We start from the raw sequence: 15,254 nt of genomic DNA on the forward strand, positions 1-15,254 counted from the left end.
AGAGGAAGGTAACACCAGCTCAAAACACAGAAAACTTCAGTTTTGAACCAGCCAATGCCACCCTACACATTCATCATCAGAGGCCATGATCTATGGTCTCTGATGTGAGAGTTTTCTCTCTCTAAACGCTTGTTTAAACCTGATCACGATGAACAACTAAAACTCTCTATTAATTTTATTTTTATTCTGTCTCTTGCTGACTAATATACATCTGCATGAAAGTGAAAGGTCCAAAGGTTTTCCTTGAAGTTGGATCAGCAAAATGTTTGTGAATTTCCACAGGCTGGAGTATGTGGGGACACTAAACTGAGATTGAACATAATTAGTAGCACTGGTGTGATAATGAAATACTAAGTCAAACAGTTAGAGTCTGGAATGCACAGCCTGAAAGGATGGTGGAAGCAAACTTAATGATATTTTTCAAAGGGGATTGAATAAAAAAATTGAAAACAAAAGATTTGCAGTCAATATGCAAACAGTAACAAAGGTGACTAATTGGATAAATCTTCCAAACATTTGGCATATCACAACTGGCTGAGTCATCTCTTCGAGCTTATACAAACTCTTCATTTGTCTCAATCACATTAGGAATTATTTCAACATGTAATTCTATTGGTGGGAAGAGTGCAACAATACTGACCCTATACTAAATATTACCCTCTCATTGCTACTATCAGGAAGGAGGTACTACACACACAACAATTCAAGAACAACTTCTTCCCCTTCACCATCCAATTTCTGAATGGATATTGAACCCATGAACAATTTTTATTATTATGTATTGCAATGTACTGTTGCTGTTGGTGTGGGAGAGTCCAGTTAAAGGAGCCCTGAAGTTAAATTTGCGGGAAACATATTCTTCTGAGTTTTCACACTTCCCACACCCTCTATGCTCTGATTACTCTCATCCACAGGGTCAAATCCAAAGACTGAGTTGATGGATGTGAGGAACTACAAGGATATAAATTGGGGTACTGCTTTGTTGAACACCTCAGCTCTATCCAGATGAAGTGGAATTTCTCAGTGGCAAACCATTTCAATTTCCATCCCATTCCTATTCCGACATGTTGGTCCATGGCCTGTTCTACTGCTACAATGAGCCCACTCTCGGGTTGGAGCAGCAACATCTCATATGTCACCAGGGTAGCCTCCAACCTGATGGTATGAACATCAATTTCTCCAAATTCCGATCATTTTCGCCCTCCTCCTTCCTTTTCTTCAATTCCCTACTCTGGCCTCTTACCTCTTCTCCTCACCTGTCTAATGCCTCCTCTTCATGCCTTTCCTCCTTTCCTTTCTCCCATTGTCCACTCTCCTCTCCTATCAGATTCCTGCCTCTCCAACCCTTTACCCTTCCCGCTCACCTCGCTTCATCTATCACCTTTTACCCTGTCCTCATTCCCCTCCCCTCATCTTCTTATTCTGGCTTCTTCTCACTTCCTTTACAGTCCTGAAGAAGGGTCTCAGCCCGAAACATTAACTGTTTAATTATTTCCACAGATGCTGCCTGACCTGCTGAGCTCCTCCAGCATTTTGTGTGTGCTGCTCTGAAGTACCAGCATCTGCAGGATCTCTTGTGTTTAGATGTGAAGCTCATACAACCCCAGCTGGGCTAAAGCTCCACAGCAATGTTGTTCCTAGAGTCACAGAAACGTTGAAATCTAAGAGCAGAAGAAAGCTATTCAACCCAACACATTCATGCCAAGTTCAACTGATTCAAACCCCCAGCTCCTGCTCTGTAACCCGGCAGGGCCAGCAGGGGCGTATCTATGGAAAATAGCACCTATGGCAAGCACTGAAATTGCGCCCCTGTCCAAACAATCTGACACCCATCTTTTAGATAACTTTACCACAATATCAGCTCAAAAATACAAGTCAAGCTCGTTAATCTTTTGATTAACAAATTGTGGCACTACATGAAAATTATAACTGCACTTTCCTTGCTTTCACTGATGCAAATTGGTCTGTGATGTGATCAAAGTCGGTTTTTTCAGTTTCTTCTCTTTCTACACTCAGCAGAGCAAGATCAGAGAGTCTGCCTAGACCCATGGAGGCTCTCAAATATGAAAATATTAGTTTTAACTTGCTGAATGATCTCTCACAGCTGGCAATGGAAACTGTGATGGTTAGCATTATCTGAATAGCAATGCGAAGATTGGGGAAGACGCTCTCATCTCCATACTGAACAATAAATTCAGGAAGCTCTTCAGGTCTTGATATTTTCATGTTGACCTGCCTTGATAGCAACATTCTGCAATCCAAAATTTCTTCATATAGCTGCTGTCCATCAACATCAGAGCTGTACAATTCGCCCAAATTTTCGCACTTCTTCTTTAGGTCGTTACCGTCAGCGCCGTAACACAGTCCCTCAACATTGAGAAGGAACCCAAACTTGGCGTCAGTCTTGTGCAAGCAAGCGAACCTTTCATCCATTTCTCTGTGAAGATGGTCGAGTGTTCTCTTCATGACTCTTTCCATTTCCTCCTTAGCTGCTAACCCACCGTCTCTCGCGTTCTCATCAGCCATTCGTTTCTTTCTTCTGTGACGTCTTTCAACTTCAATATTCCATTCTTGACAGAGACCGACTCCTTCTTCGAGTGACTCACTGACCAACACTGCCCTCACAGCAGCGTTGTCATAGCACTGTGACCGACAATCTTGTAGCTCCATTTCGTCCCTTCTCTAGCTGTTTCAAGATGTCTTCAACCAAGCTCTCAGCTTCCTTCTGGCTTATCTGGATAAAACCAAGGAAGAACTCTCTAACATGGGCTGTTTTCCTCTCAAAATCAACTTCCACATACCTCGACTTCTATCTGTTCACGGTGTGCCTGATCAGGAGTCGAGTCGAACATGAGACCATAGTACTTGTCTTTACGAATGCTTCTCAGTAAATTCTGGTGAACAGTGGATGCCAGCATGTGGATGAATTCGTTCTGGACACCCGGTAAAAGATAAGACATGGATCCAGGATGACTTTCCAAATGAGTGAGGTGTTCTTTTATGACAGGGTCTCAAAGATGGCCAGTAGTTTCAGTAAGCCAAGGAAATTTTCCACATTGGAGTCATCGTCTAGCTGAAGTGACTCCCTGTGTCCTCGCAAAGCCAGGTTCTGAGTCGCAAGGAATTTTATGCCTTGCAGGATTCTCGTCAAGATATCACGCCACTTCTGCTTTTCCTTCTCAATCTGTGACTGAAATACCGCGTCAATAACTCCCGTTTCCAGCTAAATTTCTTTTCATTTCCTTCCACTGTGTGAAGCATTCCCGATGATTCTTGGCATTTTCATGAACACTAATCCTTTCAGGTGCTTTCCACTGGTTGAATCCACTTCCTGCTCCAATGAGGATTGATGGTCTGACCGAGAATAGAGAAGACAACAGATACAAAATGCAGACTTTTTAGAAGGGGAATAGACCAGCCATGAGCGGGTCACTTCCTCACCATGACCATTTCCCAATCTCCTCTTGAACCAAGTTTTGTTCATTGAGCGGTTATTTGTTGGTAGGAAAGGCCCCTCACTGTTCTGGAAATACTTCGTATCCAGCTTTATTATTTCTGTTCTCAACGCGTCAGGCAGAATTGCTTTTCCAGTATCCCTGTCGAACTTCAGATGTCCAATGTCATGCTGTTCAATCACTTCTGGTGTGACAATTCGAGGCTCTTTGACACCATCCAGTTCACTAGGTTCAGTGTCGTCAGGTTCAATCTTGTCAATAAACTCAAGCTCACCACCACCACCATCATCTTCCCCTCCTGTCATGTCCACGTTCTCTGTGGCAGCCTCACTCTTAATCTCGTTATACTTGGATTTATCTGACTTGTCTTCCTCCTCGGCTTGTGACGCATTGTACTTGATCCACCTTCGGATTCTAACAAACTTGTAGCAGGTGCAGGCGACTCCATGGAACATGTTGAACACCTTGTCCTGGGCTTTTCAAAGAAGGGCATGAAGAACTTGCACAACTTCTTGGCTTCCTCCGCGTCCAACTTCGTCTCTTCCGTCCTTCAGCTCCACTTTCCTTCTTCATCGTGAAGAAACGTTTCATGGTCTTCTTACAAAATGCTCTGAAATAAGGCCATCCTAGTGCTTCTCACCCATGATAATCAAAGACAGATCATACATCTGAAGAAAATTCTTTTTTCACTATCTGAGGATGGCTTGTCTGACTTTTAATAGAAACTGCTCAGTGGCGCCCCCCCTTCAAGTGGCGGCCAGGGCACGTGCCATACCTGCCATACCTTAGATACGCCACTGAGGGCCAGTGGCACATTCTAAACAGGAAGAGCATTTCCATCTTCGCTGCTCTTTCAGGCGGTGATGGTGGAGTAAGTTTTCCTCAATGGTCTCTTTTTTTAATTAGCTTAAATCTATACCCACCATGTCCATTTATTGACCTTCCCCTAAATCAGGGGTTCCCAACCCTTTTTATGCCATGGCCCAAAACCATTAAGCAAGGGGTCAATGTATCCCAGGCTGCAAACCCCTGTCCTAAAGAAAACTCACTATCTGGATTTCTCATGATTTTACAACCTGATTTGTTGAACAAGGGTCAAGCAAAGAAATTGCTGAGGCCCTGTCAGAAACTTCTGTGTCTTCTTTAGTCATGACTGAGGACCTGGAAGACTAGAGGGTGACTAATGTTGTACTTTTGAAGAACTGCAAGGCCAAGCCAGGAATCTACATGCCTTACATCAAATGTGGGAATGTTTCTGGAGGAGATTCTAAGAATGGATCTACCTGCACTTGGAAAGCAAGAAATGATTTGGAATACCCAACATGGCTTTGCGCATCAGAAATTATGTCTCACAAATGTAATTGAGTTTTCTTTTGAAGAAGTGACCAACAGCGTCGATGAAGGCATGGCTGTAGTTTACATAGATCTAGCACGGTTTTTGACAAAATCCTGCATGGTAGGCTGGCCCGGAAGGCTAGATCACATCACATCCAATACGAGCTAGCCAATATTATACAATATTGGTGATGGTGGAGGGAGATTTTTCATATTGGAGATCTGTGATAGGTGCTGCCTTGCTGTATGTCATTTGATTTGTATGGGAATAATTAGTAAGTGATGACACCAAAATTAGTTGTGTGGTGGACAGTGAAGAAAGTTGTCTAAGGTTACAACAAAATCTAGATCAACTGAGAAAGTGGTCAAAGGAAGGATAGATGGAATTTAACTCAGACCCATATCTGAGAAATTATGTGCTGGCATTAGAGAGGGTCCAAAGGAGGTTTACGAGAATGATCTTGGGAATGAAAGGGCAAACGTGTGAACAGCATTTGATGGTTTTGCACCTGTACTCACTGGAATTTGGAAGAATGTGGGAGGAGGGGGGAGAGTCTTATTGAAACCTACTGAGTGATAAGGAAAGATTGAATAGGCTAGGACTTTATTCCTTGGAACGTAGAAGATTGAGGGGAGATTTGATAGAGATATACAAAATTATGAGGAGTATCCACAGGGTAAATGCAAGCAGGCTTTTTCCACTAAGTTGGGTGGACTGCTACTAGAAGTCATGGGTTAAAGGTGAAAGGTGGAAAGTTTAAGGAGAACATGAAGAGAAACTTCTTCACTCAGAGGGCCGTGAAGGTGTGAAACAAGCTGCCAGTGGAAGTCGTGCGTGCAAATTCAATTTCAACATTTAAGAGAAGTTTGGAAAGGTACATGGATAGTAGGGTTATGGAGGGCTGTGGTTCTGGTGCAGATCAATGGGGGTAGGAAATTTAAATTGTTTGGCACTGACTAGATGGGCTGAAGGGTCTGTTTCTGTGCTGTACTTCTCTTATAGGTATCCGTTAGTCTCGTGAGACCATGGATTTTCGCCTTGGAAAGTTTCCAGGGCGCAGGCCTGGGCAAGGTTGTATGGAAGACCGGCAGTTGCCCAACCTGCAACTCTCCCCTCTCCACGCCACTGATGTTGTCCAAGGGAAGAGAATTAGGACCCATACAGCTTGGCATTGGTGTCGTCGCAGAGCAATGTGTGGTTAAGTGCCTTGCTCAAAGACACACACGCTGACTCAGCCAAGGCTCAAACTAGTGACCTTCAAATCACTAAACGAACGCCTTAACCACTTGGCCACATGCCAGCTCTTCTCTATGACTCTATTTTAAGGTTCAGATGGAATTGACTTGGAGAGCATGTTTCCAATAGTGGGAGAGTCTAGGACCAGATGGCTTAGCCTCAGAATAGAAGGACATCACATTTGAATAGAGATAAGGAGTAGTTTCTTTAGCTAGATCGTAGTGAATCAGTGGAATTCATTTCTGCAGATATCTTTGGAGGCCAAGTCATTTGGTATATTGAAAGTAGAGGTTGATAGGTTCTTGATTAACTAGGGCGTCAAAGGTTACTGGGAGAAGGCAGGAGAATGGAGTTGAGAAGGAAAATAAATCAGCCATGTTTAATTGGCTGAATGGCCTAATTTGCTAAGTGCAAAATTATGCACTTTGGGAAGTGAAACTACAGTGAATACCAGGGTCCTGCAAATTGATGTAGAACCGAGAGACCTGCGGGCCCATGCTTCCCGGAAAGCGGTGACACAAGGAAACAAGGTGCTGAGGAAGATATCTGGCACTCTTGTCTTCATTGGATCGGGCATGAGTTGAGATATTATGTCACAGGTGCGGAAGGCATTGCTGAGATCACACATGGAATATTGTGTGCAGTTCTGGTCATTGCACTGTTGGAAGGATGTGATTAAATTTGAAAGAGTACAGAAAAGATTCACAGGGATGTTGCCAGAACTGGATGGATTGAGATACAAGAAGAGACTGGATATACTAGCACAATTTTCCTTGCATGACTGAGGCTGAGGGCTGACCTTATAGAGATTTATAGCATCACATGACCATATAAAGATTTATAAAATCGTGACCATAAGGAGATTTATACAATGTGACTTTATATTGATTTATAGAATCAAGTGACCTTATGGAGATTTATAGAATCACGAGGGGCATAGATAAGGTGAATAGTCATGGTTCTTTTCCCAGGGTAGCGGAGACTAAAACCAGAGGGCACAGATTTATGGTGAGAGGGGATAGATTTAAAGAGGATCTGAGAGTCAAGTTTTTCACGCAGAGGCTGATGGGTATATGGAATGAGCAGACAGAGGAAGTGGTAGTGGCAGATACAATTGCAACATTTAAATGACATTTGGACATACAGATAGCGGAAAGGTTTAGAGGAATATGAATCAAATTCATGCAAATGGGACTAGCTCAAGAAGGCACCATGGTTAGCATGTACTGTACGAGATGGGCTGAGGGTCTGTTTCTACGCTGTGCAACCCTATCACAGGCAAAAACATCAAGGTTCTTTTACATTTTAAGCAGAACAATTGAGATTGTAGATAAGATACATAACTCTTTTGGCATTGAAAACTGCTTTTTAACTTGGTTAATATTAAATTAGTGTATCTGTTGGACTATAGCTAGATCCACATACTAATCCAGGAGTTCTTAACAATTTTTATGCCATGGGCCCCTTCGGCTGTCCGGTGAAGGCTATGGACCCTTCTGAGAATAAAGTATTTAAATAAATAAAATACATAGGCTTACAAAAGAAACCAATAATATTGAAAACAAGAGAAAATCTGCAGGTGCTGGAAATCCGAGCAACACACACAAAATGCTGGAGGAACTCAGCAGGCCAGGCGGCATCTATGGAAAAAAGTACAGTCGACATTTTGGACTGAAACCCTTCGGCAGGACTGGAGAAAAAAGCTGAGGAGTAGATTAAAAGGTGGAAGGAGGGGAGAGAGAAACACCAGGTGAGAGATGAAGCCTGGAGGTGGAAGGATGAAGTAAAGAGCTGGGAAGTTGATTGGTGAAAGAGACAGAAGGCCATGGAAGAAGGAAAAGGGGGGAGGAGCACCTGAGGGAGGCGATAGGCGGGCAAGGAGATAAAGTGAGAGAGGGAAAAGGGGATGGGAAATAGTGAAGGGGGGTGGGTGGGTGGTGGTATATTGAAATACAGTTATCAAAATATATATAAAAACAAATAATTGAAGGAAATGCTGAATTCCAGTTAGAGATTCGTGAAAAGAAGGATGTAATTTTTTTTCCAATTCAAGTTCACGGATCCTTTGGATCGCTGGAGTCTACCCACGGACCCTCGAGTGATCCGTACATCACAGGTTAGGAACCTCGGTTCCAATGGTGCCTGGTGATTTATTCCAGTAAGTTTAAATAGACCAGCAGGATTTCTCTGTGAAAATCTCACTGACTATACTTACATATTGGACAGAAAATTAAACCAGTCCATTGGGGATATAAGGTTTGTTGGAGTTGGTCTGTGCCCAATGAGGAAGGACATTTATGCTAAAAGCATGCATAAAATGAGAGCATCAATTAGCATACCAGGCAGGGTAACTAACGCTGGAATTTACAGTTGTGAGGAGAATTTAATTATTTTTATTGGAGGAAGTGTGACTGAGAGGATACATGAGCTGGATTTAAAATAAGCAACAGTGGGGATAATATCAATGGGAGCAGTAGTCTATTTGACATGAACTCTAAGTGAGGAACTTGGGGACTAAAGTATAAAATGGAATGTGGTTTACGTATTTCAAAAATTGCAATATATTTGGAACATACCAAAAAGAAGCAGGAAAAGGCTATTTGGCCCATCATCCCTGTGCTGCCACTCAATAAGATTCAAGCTGATCTTCTTTGCTTTGTGATACCCTACCATCACCGAGGTCTTGTCACTAGGCCAGCAAGCTGTTTACTGTTTACCTGTGCTGCGTACCACATGCCTTTTAAATTATACTTTATTAAGCAACACACACAAAATGCTGGAGGAACTCAGTAGGTCAGGCAGCATCTATGGAAATGAATAAATAGTTAATATTTCAGGCCGAGACCCTTCTTCAAAACTGGAAAGAAAGGGGGAAGATGCCAGAATGAAAAGGTGGGGGGGGGGGGGAGGACTGGCTAGAAGGTGATAGGTGAAGCCAGATGGGTGGGAAGGGTAAAGGGTTGGAGAAGAAGGAATCTGATAGGAGAGGAGAGTGGACCATGGGAGGAATGGATTCGGGGGAGGTAACAGGCAAGCGCGAAGAGAGCAGGGGCCAGAGCGGAGAATAGGAGAGGAGGGGAAAGGGAATTTTTTTTTACCGGAAGCAGAAATCAATATTTGGAGGCTACCCAGGTAGAATATAAGGTGTTGCTCTCCACCCTAAAGGTGGACTCTTCTTGGCACAAGAGAAAGCCATGGACTGACATGTCAGAGCAGAAATGGGAATTGGAATTAAAATGTTTGGCCACCGGGAAGTTCTACTTTTGAAGGATGGAGCAGAGGTGCTCAACGAAGTGAGTGTCAAATTTATTAACTTATTTTTGGTAACATTTTGGTTTGTGTGCTGTGTGCGATAAAGTTTAATGGTCTAGAGGAATGGTGTTTCGTTTGGTTGTATACATGTATAGTCAGATGAAAATAAACCTGAATTTGAACTTTTGCACTAATTCCATCTCTCTTGATTCCCTTAATATCAAAAACCCCTTTGGTCACTTTCTCAAATGTATTTAGTGCTTGAGCTCTCAGAGCCCTTGGGTAAAGAATTTCGAAGGTTCACCAGCTTCTGGATGAACACTTTTCTTCTTATCCACCAGTACTTAATATTCATCAGTCCTCATCGAGGGATCAGAAGTGGAAAGGGTGAACAGTTTCAAGTTGCTGGGTGTCAACATCTTTGAAGAATTATCCCGGCCCCAACATATTGATTCAATTACAAAGAAAGCCTGACAGCAGATATATTTCATTAGGAGTTTGAGGAGATTTGGTATCATACTAAGGCCACTTGCAAATGTCTACAGATGTACCACAGAGAGCGTTCTAATCAGCTGCATCACCATCTGGTGTGGAGGGGCCACTGCACAGGATTGGTAAAAAGCTGCAGAAACTTGTAAACTCAGTCAGCTCCATCATGGACACTGGCCTCGCCAGCATCGAGGACACTTTCAAAAGGCAATGCCTCAAAAAGGCAGCATTCATCATTAAGGACCCCCATCACCCAGGACATGCCCTCTTCTCATTGCTACCATCAAGGAGGAGGTACAGGAGCCTGAAGACACCCACTCAATATTTCAGGAACAGCTCCTCCCCCTCTGCAATCAGGTTTCTAAATGGACAATGAACCAATGAACACCACCTCAGTGTCTTTTCCTTTCATTTTGCAGTCCTTAGTAATTTAATTATGTATACATGTGACGGAGAGCACACAGTAAACACACTCCTTACACACACACAGTCACTCACACACAAACATTGCCTTCTCATTCTGCTGTTGTTGCAGTGACTTTACACACTTCAATGGCTTCCCTGGTATATTCTCATAATTAACCCACTTTTTTCCTCGGCATTGCTACATACAGTACATACCAACTCAGGCGCCAAAGTTTAGTTGAATTCTAAACTGAGCTGATGTGCTTGTTTTGGCTTTAATGGGCTTTTTCTGCCATCCATGTTGGAAGATCGACTTCTTTAGCAATGAGGGCATGTAAATGAGTATATATTGTTTGCATACTATATTTAAGGTAGACACTTCTGTTTATTTTGTAATATGATTTTGTCGGGTGCATCATATTCATGTGTAGTCTTGTTAACTTTGTTGGTAATTAAAGATGGTACACCCTAGTGCCTGAAAAACAGAGCTCTCCACCCTCAGTGGGAGAGAGAGATCGGGGCCGCCGGGAGTTCACACTGGACAAAAATAAGTACGGGCTATTATTGTGTGCTCACTTGTACATATCATTTTGGCATTTTTCTTTTCACTATTTTCACTAATTTTTCTAAGTTTGATTTTGACGTACCTAACTCCCTTGCGCTAAAGTGCTAAGCAACTCCAGTCACTTTTTCTTTGGTCATAACCCATAACCCATATAACAATACTGTATATACTTCTTATTGTAATTTATAGTTTTATTAATATGAATTGCATTGTACGGCTGCCGCAACACAACAAATGCTGATGATATGATAATTTGAGACGGCAACACTCTGCTCTAGACACCTCGGCCAGGGGAAACATCTCTCTGCATCTGTTGTTCCAAATTTCAGAAAAAGAATGGATATATCACAGAACCTAGAGCAGTGCAGCACAGGATCAGGCAATTCGGCCCATTATGTGTGTGCTAACCAAGATCCCAAATTGAAGTAATCCCTTCTGCCTGCACAAGGTCTATATCTCCCCGTTCCTTGTCTGTTCATGTACCTGTCTAAATGCCTCTTTAAACTTCACACGGGCAGTGAGGTTGGAAGACACCTACATGTTTTATCCTCACCAGTTGGCCTTGATAGTGCGGGATCAAGAGAAGAAAAAGTTGGAAGGGAGAACAATAATGGGTCAATATGGAAGCCAGCAGTTATATAGACATTATATTGCACATAGAATCTGAAGTATCAAATGTTTAATTTCTGGTTAAATGATGCTAAACTTTGTCATGCCAAATTAAATGAAATAAAACTTGCATTGGGGAAGAATAGATATTATCTACAGCTGGAGAATAGCCAACGGGTCACATGACTTCTCCTGTGCTGACAACTGGTGTGAGAAGGTCAAGAACGGTCCTATCACTTTCGTTGTATCTTATTAAACTGTGATCCAACATAATTGCAGACATAACAGACTGCAGATGCTGGAATCTGAAGCAACAAATGACAACTGGAAGAACTCAGCAGGCCGAGCAGCATCTGTGGTGGGCGGCGGGGGGGGAGAAAGTGTCGCCATTTTGGGGTAAAACCCTGTGCCAGGACTGCTGTAGGGTTTTGATGATAAACATCAACAATTCTTTTCCCTTCAAAGATGATCCTCGACCTACTGAGTTTCTCCAGCAGATTGTTTGTTGATCCAACAGAATTAATTGCATCTGTTCATTTAATTAATAAACATTAGTATGTAGAATTATCTTAGCAGGGCAAAGGTGAGGCTTGGGCAGAAGGAAAAGCCGAGTGTAGTGATTACATCTGTGATAGATGTAATCAGATCTCCTTCCATTTAAATTACTAGGGCGTCAGGATAACGTTGTGGTTAGCACAACGCTTTACAATACCAGTGACCCGGGTTCAATTCCCGCTGCTGTCTGTAAGGAGTTTGTATGTTCTCCCCGTGACTGCGTGGGTTTCTTCCGGGTGTTCTGGTTTCCTCCCTTGGGTTAACTGGTCATTGTAAATTGTCCTTTGATTAGGATTAAATCAGGAAATTACTGGGTATGCCTCAAAGGGCCAGGCCTACTCCACTCTGCATCTCGATAAACAAAGAAATGGCTTCCATTACTGAAGCAGGGTGAAATGTACACTGGGTCTTTCACTGTGCTCGTTGGGCTAAAATTTTCTTTCTGTGCAATACAGACAAAAACAAACCATGTTAATTCATTGGACAAGAAAATCATGTCGTACCATCCTTGCTGTCATTAACTTCATGGACAGATCCACCGTCAGTACTGTTCCCACTCTCTGAGGCCCCTGAGTACCGTTCAGAAGAATCCAGCTGAAATGAAGCACAGGACACAAGTCCAATGTTATGTCTGCAAGTGGTAATGAAACACGTCTATGAACAGAGCCCATACAGGTATTTACAGTGCTGTGCAAATATATGGCTAGGGTGCCGAAGGCTTTTGCACAGTACTGTATTTATTAATGTGGAGCGAAGGGAGAGTTTGTAAATATGGCAGGAGAAAAGAATGTTTGGAATGGCGAGGGTGAAGCGCCACGGTGAGAGTATGGGGCAGGTGGCAGAGAAGGAGTGCTGGTGGGGGAGTGGTGGGAAGTGGGGGCAGTGTGGGTACAGACACACCCAGCCCTGAGACACCAGGCAATGCCATTTGATTCCTAACAATTGGTTTATTAATCATTACAGAATGTCTGTCTGGTGCTTCCTGTTCCTTCCCCTCTCCTTGTATTGTATTCTAGCGGGAACTGAATTAAGTGCCGGGGTTGAAGAGCTTCACTGGTGATGCCTCTGCCATGATACCAATCCTCAATTGAAGAACCTTTTTTTCTACAGACCTACCATGGAGAGCATTCTAACTGGCTGCATCACTGTCTGGTATGGGGGTGAGGGGGTCACTACACAGGATCAAAATTAGCTATAGAGACTTGTAAACTACTTAGTCTGCTCCACCATGGGCACTGGCCTCCACAGCATCAGCACATCTTCAAGGAGCGATGCCTCAAAAAGTTGGCATCCATCATTAAGAACGCTTATCACCCAGGACATGCTATTTTCTCATTGCTACCATCAGGAAGGAGGTACAGGAGCATGAAGACACTCAATCAGTGATTCAGGAACAACTTCTTCCCCTCTGCCATCCAATTTCTAAATGGACATTGAAGCCATGAACACTACCTCACTACTTCTTAATTTTTTTTTACACTACTTAATTAATTTAACTATTTAATATATATACATATATACTTACTGTAATTGATGTTTTTTCTCTATTATGTATTGCACTGTACTATTGCCACAAAGTTAACATGTTTCACAATGCATGCCAGTGACACTAAACCTGATTCTGATTCAGTTTAAATTTCTATTTAAATTTCATCTTCTATCACTGAAACTTAACATGCTCTGCTATTGGAGACAATCAGAAGTGCCAGGAGTCAATTTAGTGAAGCTTCTCTGAAATCCCTCCAGAATAATTATATCTCTCATTGAATCTTTCCCAAAATAAAGAGATCATCATTATATTTCAGGTATGCTCTCACTGAAGTCCCAAACGGTTGCAACAATACTTGTCCACTTTTGTAGCCCAATTTGATTTGCAATAATGACCAATGTTTCATTTGCTTTTCGAAACACTAAGTACTCAAAGTAAATTTATATACAACCATATACTACCCTGAGATTCATTTTCTTGCAGGCATTCACAGTAGATACAAAGAAACACAATAGAATCAATGAAAAACTGCACTCAACAATATGGACAAACAAGCAATGTGAAAAAGACAACAAATTGTGCAAACTCAAACAATAAATATTGAGAACATGAGTTGCAGAGTTCTTGAAAATGAGTCCATAGTGTATGGAATCAAGTCAGTGATGAGGTGAGTGAAGTTATCCCCTCTCTTCAAGAGCCTGATGGTTGAAGGGTAATAACTGTTCCTGAACCTAGGGGTGCGAGACCCAAGGGTCCAGTACCTCCTTCCTGATGGCAGCAGCGAGAAGTGAGCATGGTCTGGGTGGTGGGTGGTCACTGATAATGGATGCTGCTTTCCTGCCACAATATATCGAGGTTATATCATCTGGTACGCTCGGGACACTCCCATTCATATAGAATACTGTTCAAATGTCTTCGACACATATAGATAGCTATGGTGTCAAAGACTTTTTCATAGTACTGTGGCAATTTTATGTATTGCACTGTAGTGCTGCCACAAAAAAAATCTCAAGACATATGTGAGTGATGATAAACCTGATTCTGATCTGGGTGTCTGTTGTAGACTGAGAGTGGGAAGGGGGCAGGGAGAGGGGAATCATGGTTGGGGAAAAGGAAGGGAAAGGGGTGGGAGCGAGAAGCACCAGAAAGACATTCTGTAATGATCAATAAACCAATTGTTTGGAATCAAATGACCTTGCCTGGTGTCTCAGAGCTGGGTGGGGCTGTACCTTCACCACTTCCCACCTCTGGCACTTCTTCTCTGCCACCTGTCCCACACCCCTCACACAGAGCTCCACCCTCACCAGTCCCAACATCCTTTGCTCCCGCCAGATTTACGAACTCGCTGTCCGCTCCACATTGACAAATGCCGTACTGCGCAAGTCTCAAGCACCCTAGCTATATAAGTATGTGCTGTATATGTGTGTGGATAATCTCACACGTACTCCCATTATATATCATATTTTTGCTTACTGTCTTCAATTTGCCTTTACAACTAAATCATTAGTGCAAACTATAAAACGTTGAGGTGCGAGCATGGATCTCCATGCATCTGTGCAGTTTGATTGCCAACAATCTATTTATTCCTACTCTCTGCTTTCTGTCAGTCTCAGCCAAGCCTCTGTCCACAATAATGGACACAGTGGCACAGTAGCTTAGTGGTTAACACAACACTTTACAGTACAGTCAACCCCGGGCTTAATTCCCACTGCTGCCTGTATCGCGTGGGTTTTCTCCACTGCTCCAGTTTCCTCCCACATTCCAAAGATTACCAGGTACCGGTTAGTAGATTACTTGGTTATTGTAAATTAGACTAGGGCTAAACAGGGGGGCTGCTGGGCAGCATGGCTCAAAAGACCCGAA

The 15,254-nt window shown here is 42.8% G+C and overlaps 1 protein-coding gene across 3 annotated transcripts in view; it reads right to left on the minus strand.

Annotated features, from left to right (window-relative positions):
- Positions 1 to 15,254, minus strand: part of afap1l2 (actin filament associated protein 1-like 2) — a 276,181-nt gene that overhangs the window by 35,608 nt on the left and 225,319 nt on the right. For all 3 annotated transcript variants that reach the window (XM_072239587.1, XM_072239585.1, XM_072239586.1), the window contains one exon: positions 12,406 to 12,496. In XM_072239587.1, coding sequence (XP_072095688.1) covers positions 12,406 to 12,496 — 91 coding nt within the window. The remainder of the gene's footprint in view (positions 1 to 12,405; positions 12,497 to 15,254) is intronic.

The sequence above is a fragment of the Mobula birostris genome, chromosome 21, assembly GCF_030028105.1.
Source record: "Mobula birostris isolate sMobBir1 chromosome 21, sMobBir1.hap1, whole genome shotgun sequence".
Classification (NCBI taxonomy): domain Eukaryota; kingdom Metazoa; phylum Chordata; class Chondrichthyes; order Myliobatiformes; family Myliobatidae; genus Mobula; species Mobula birostris.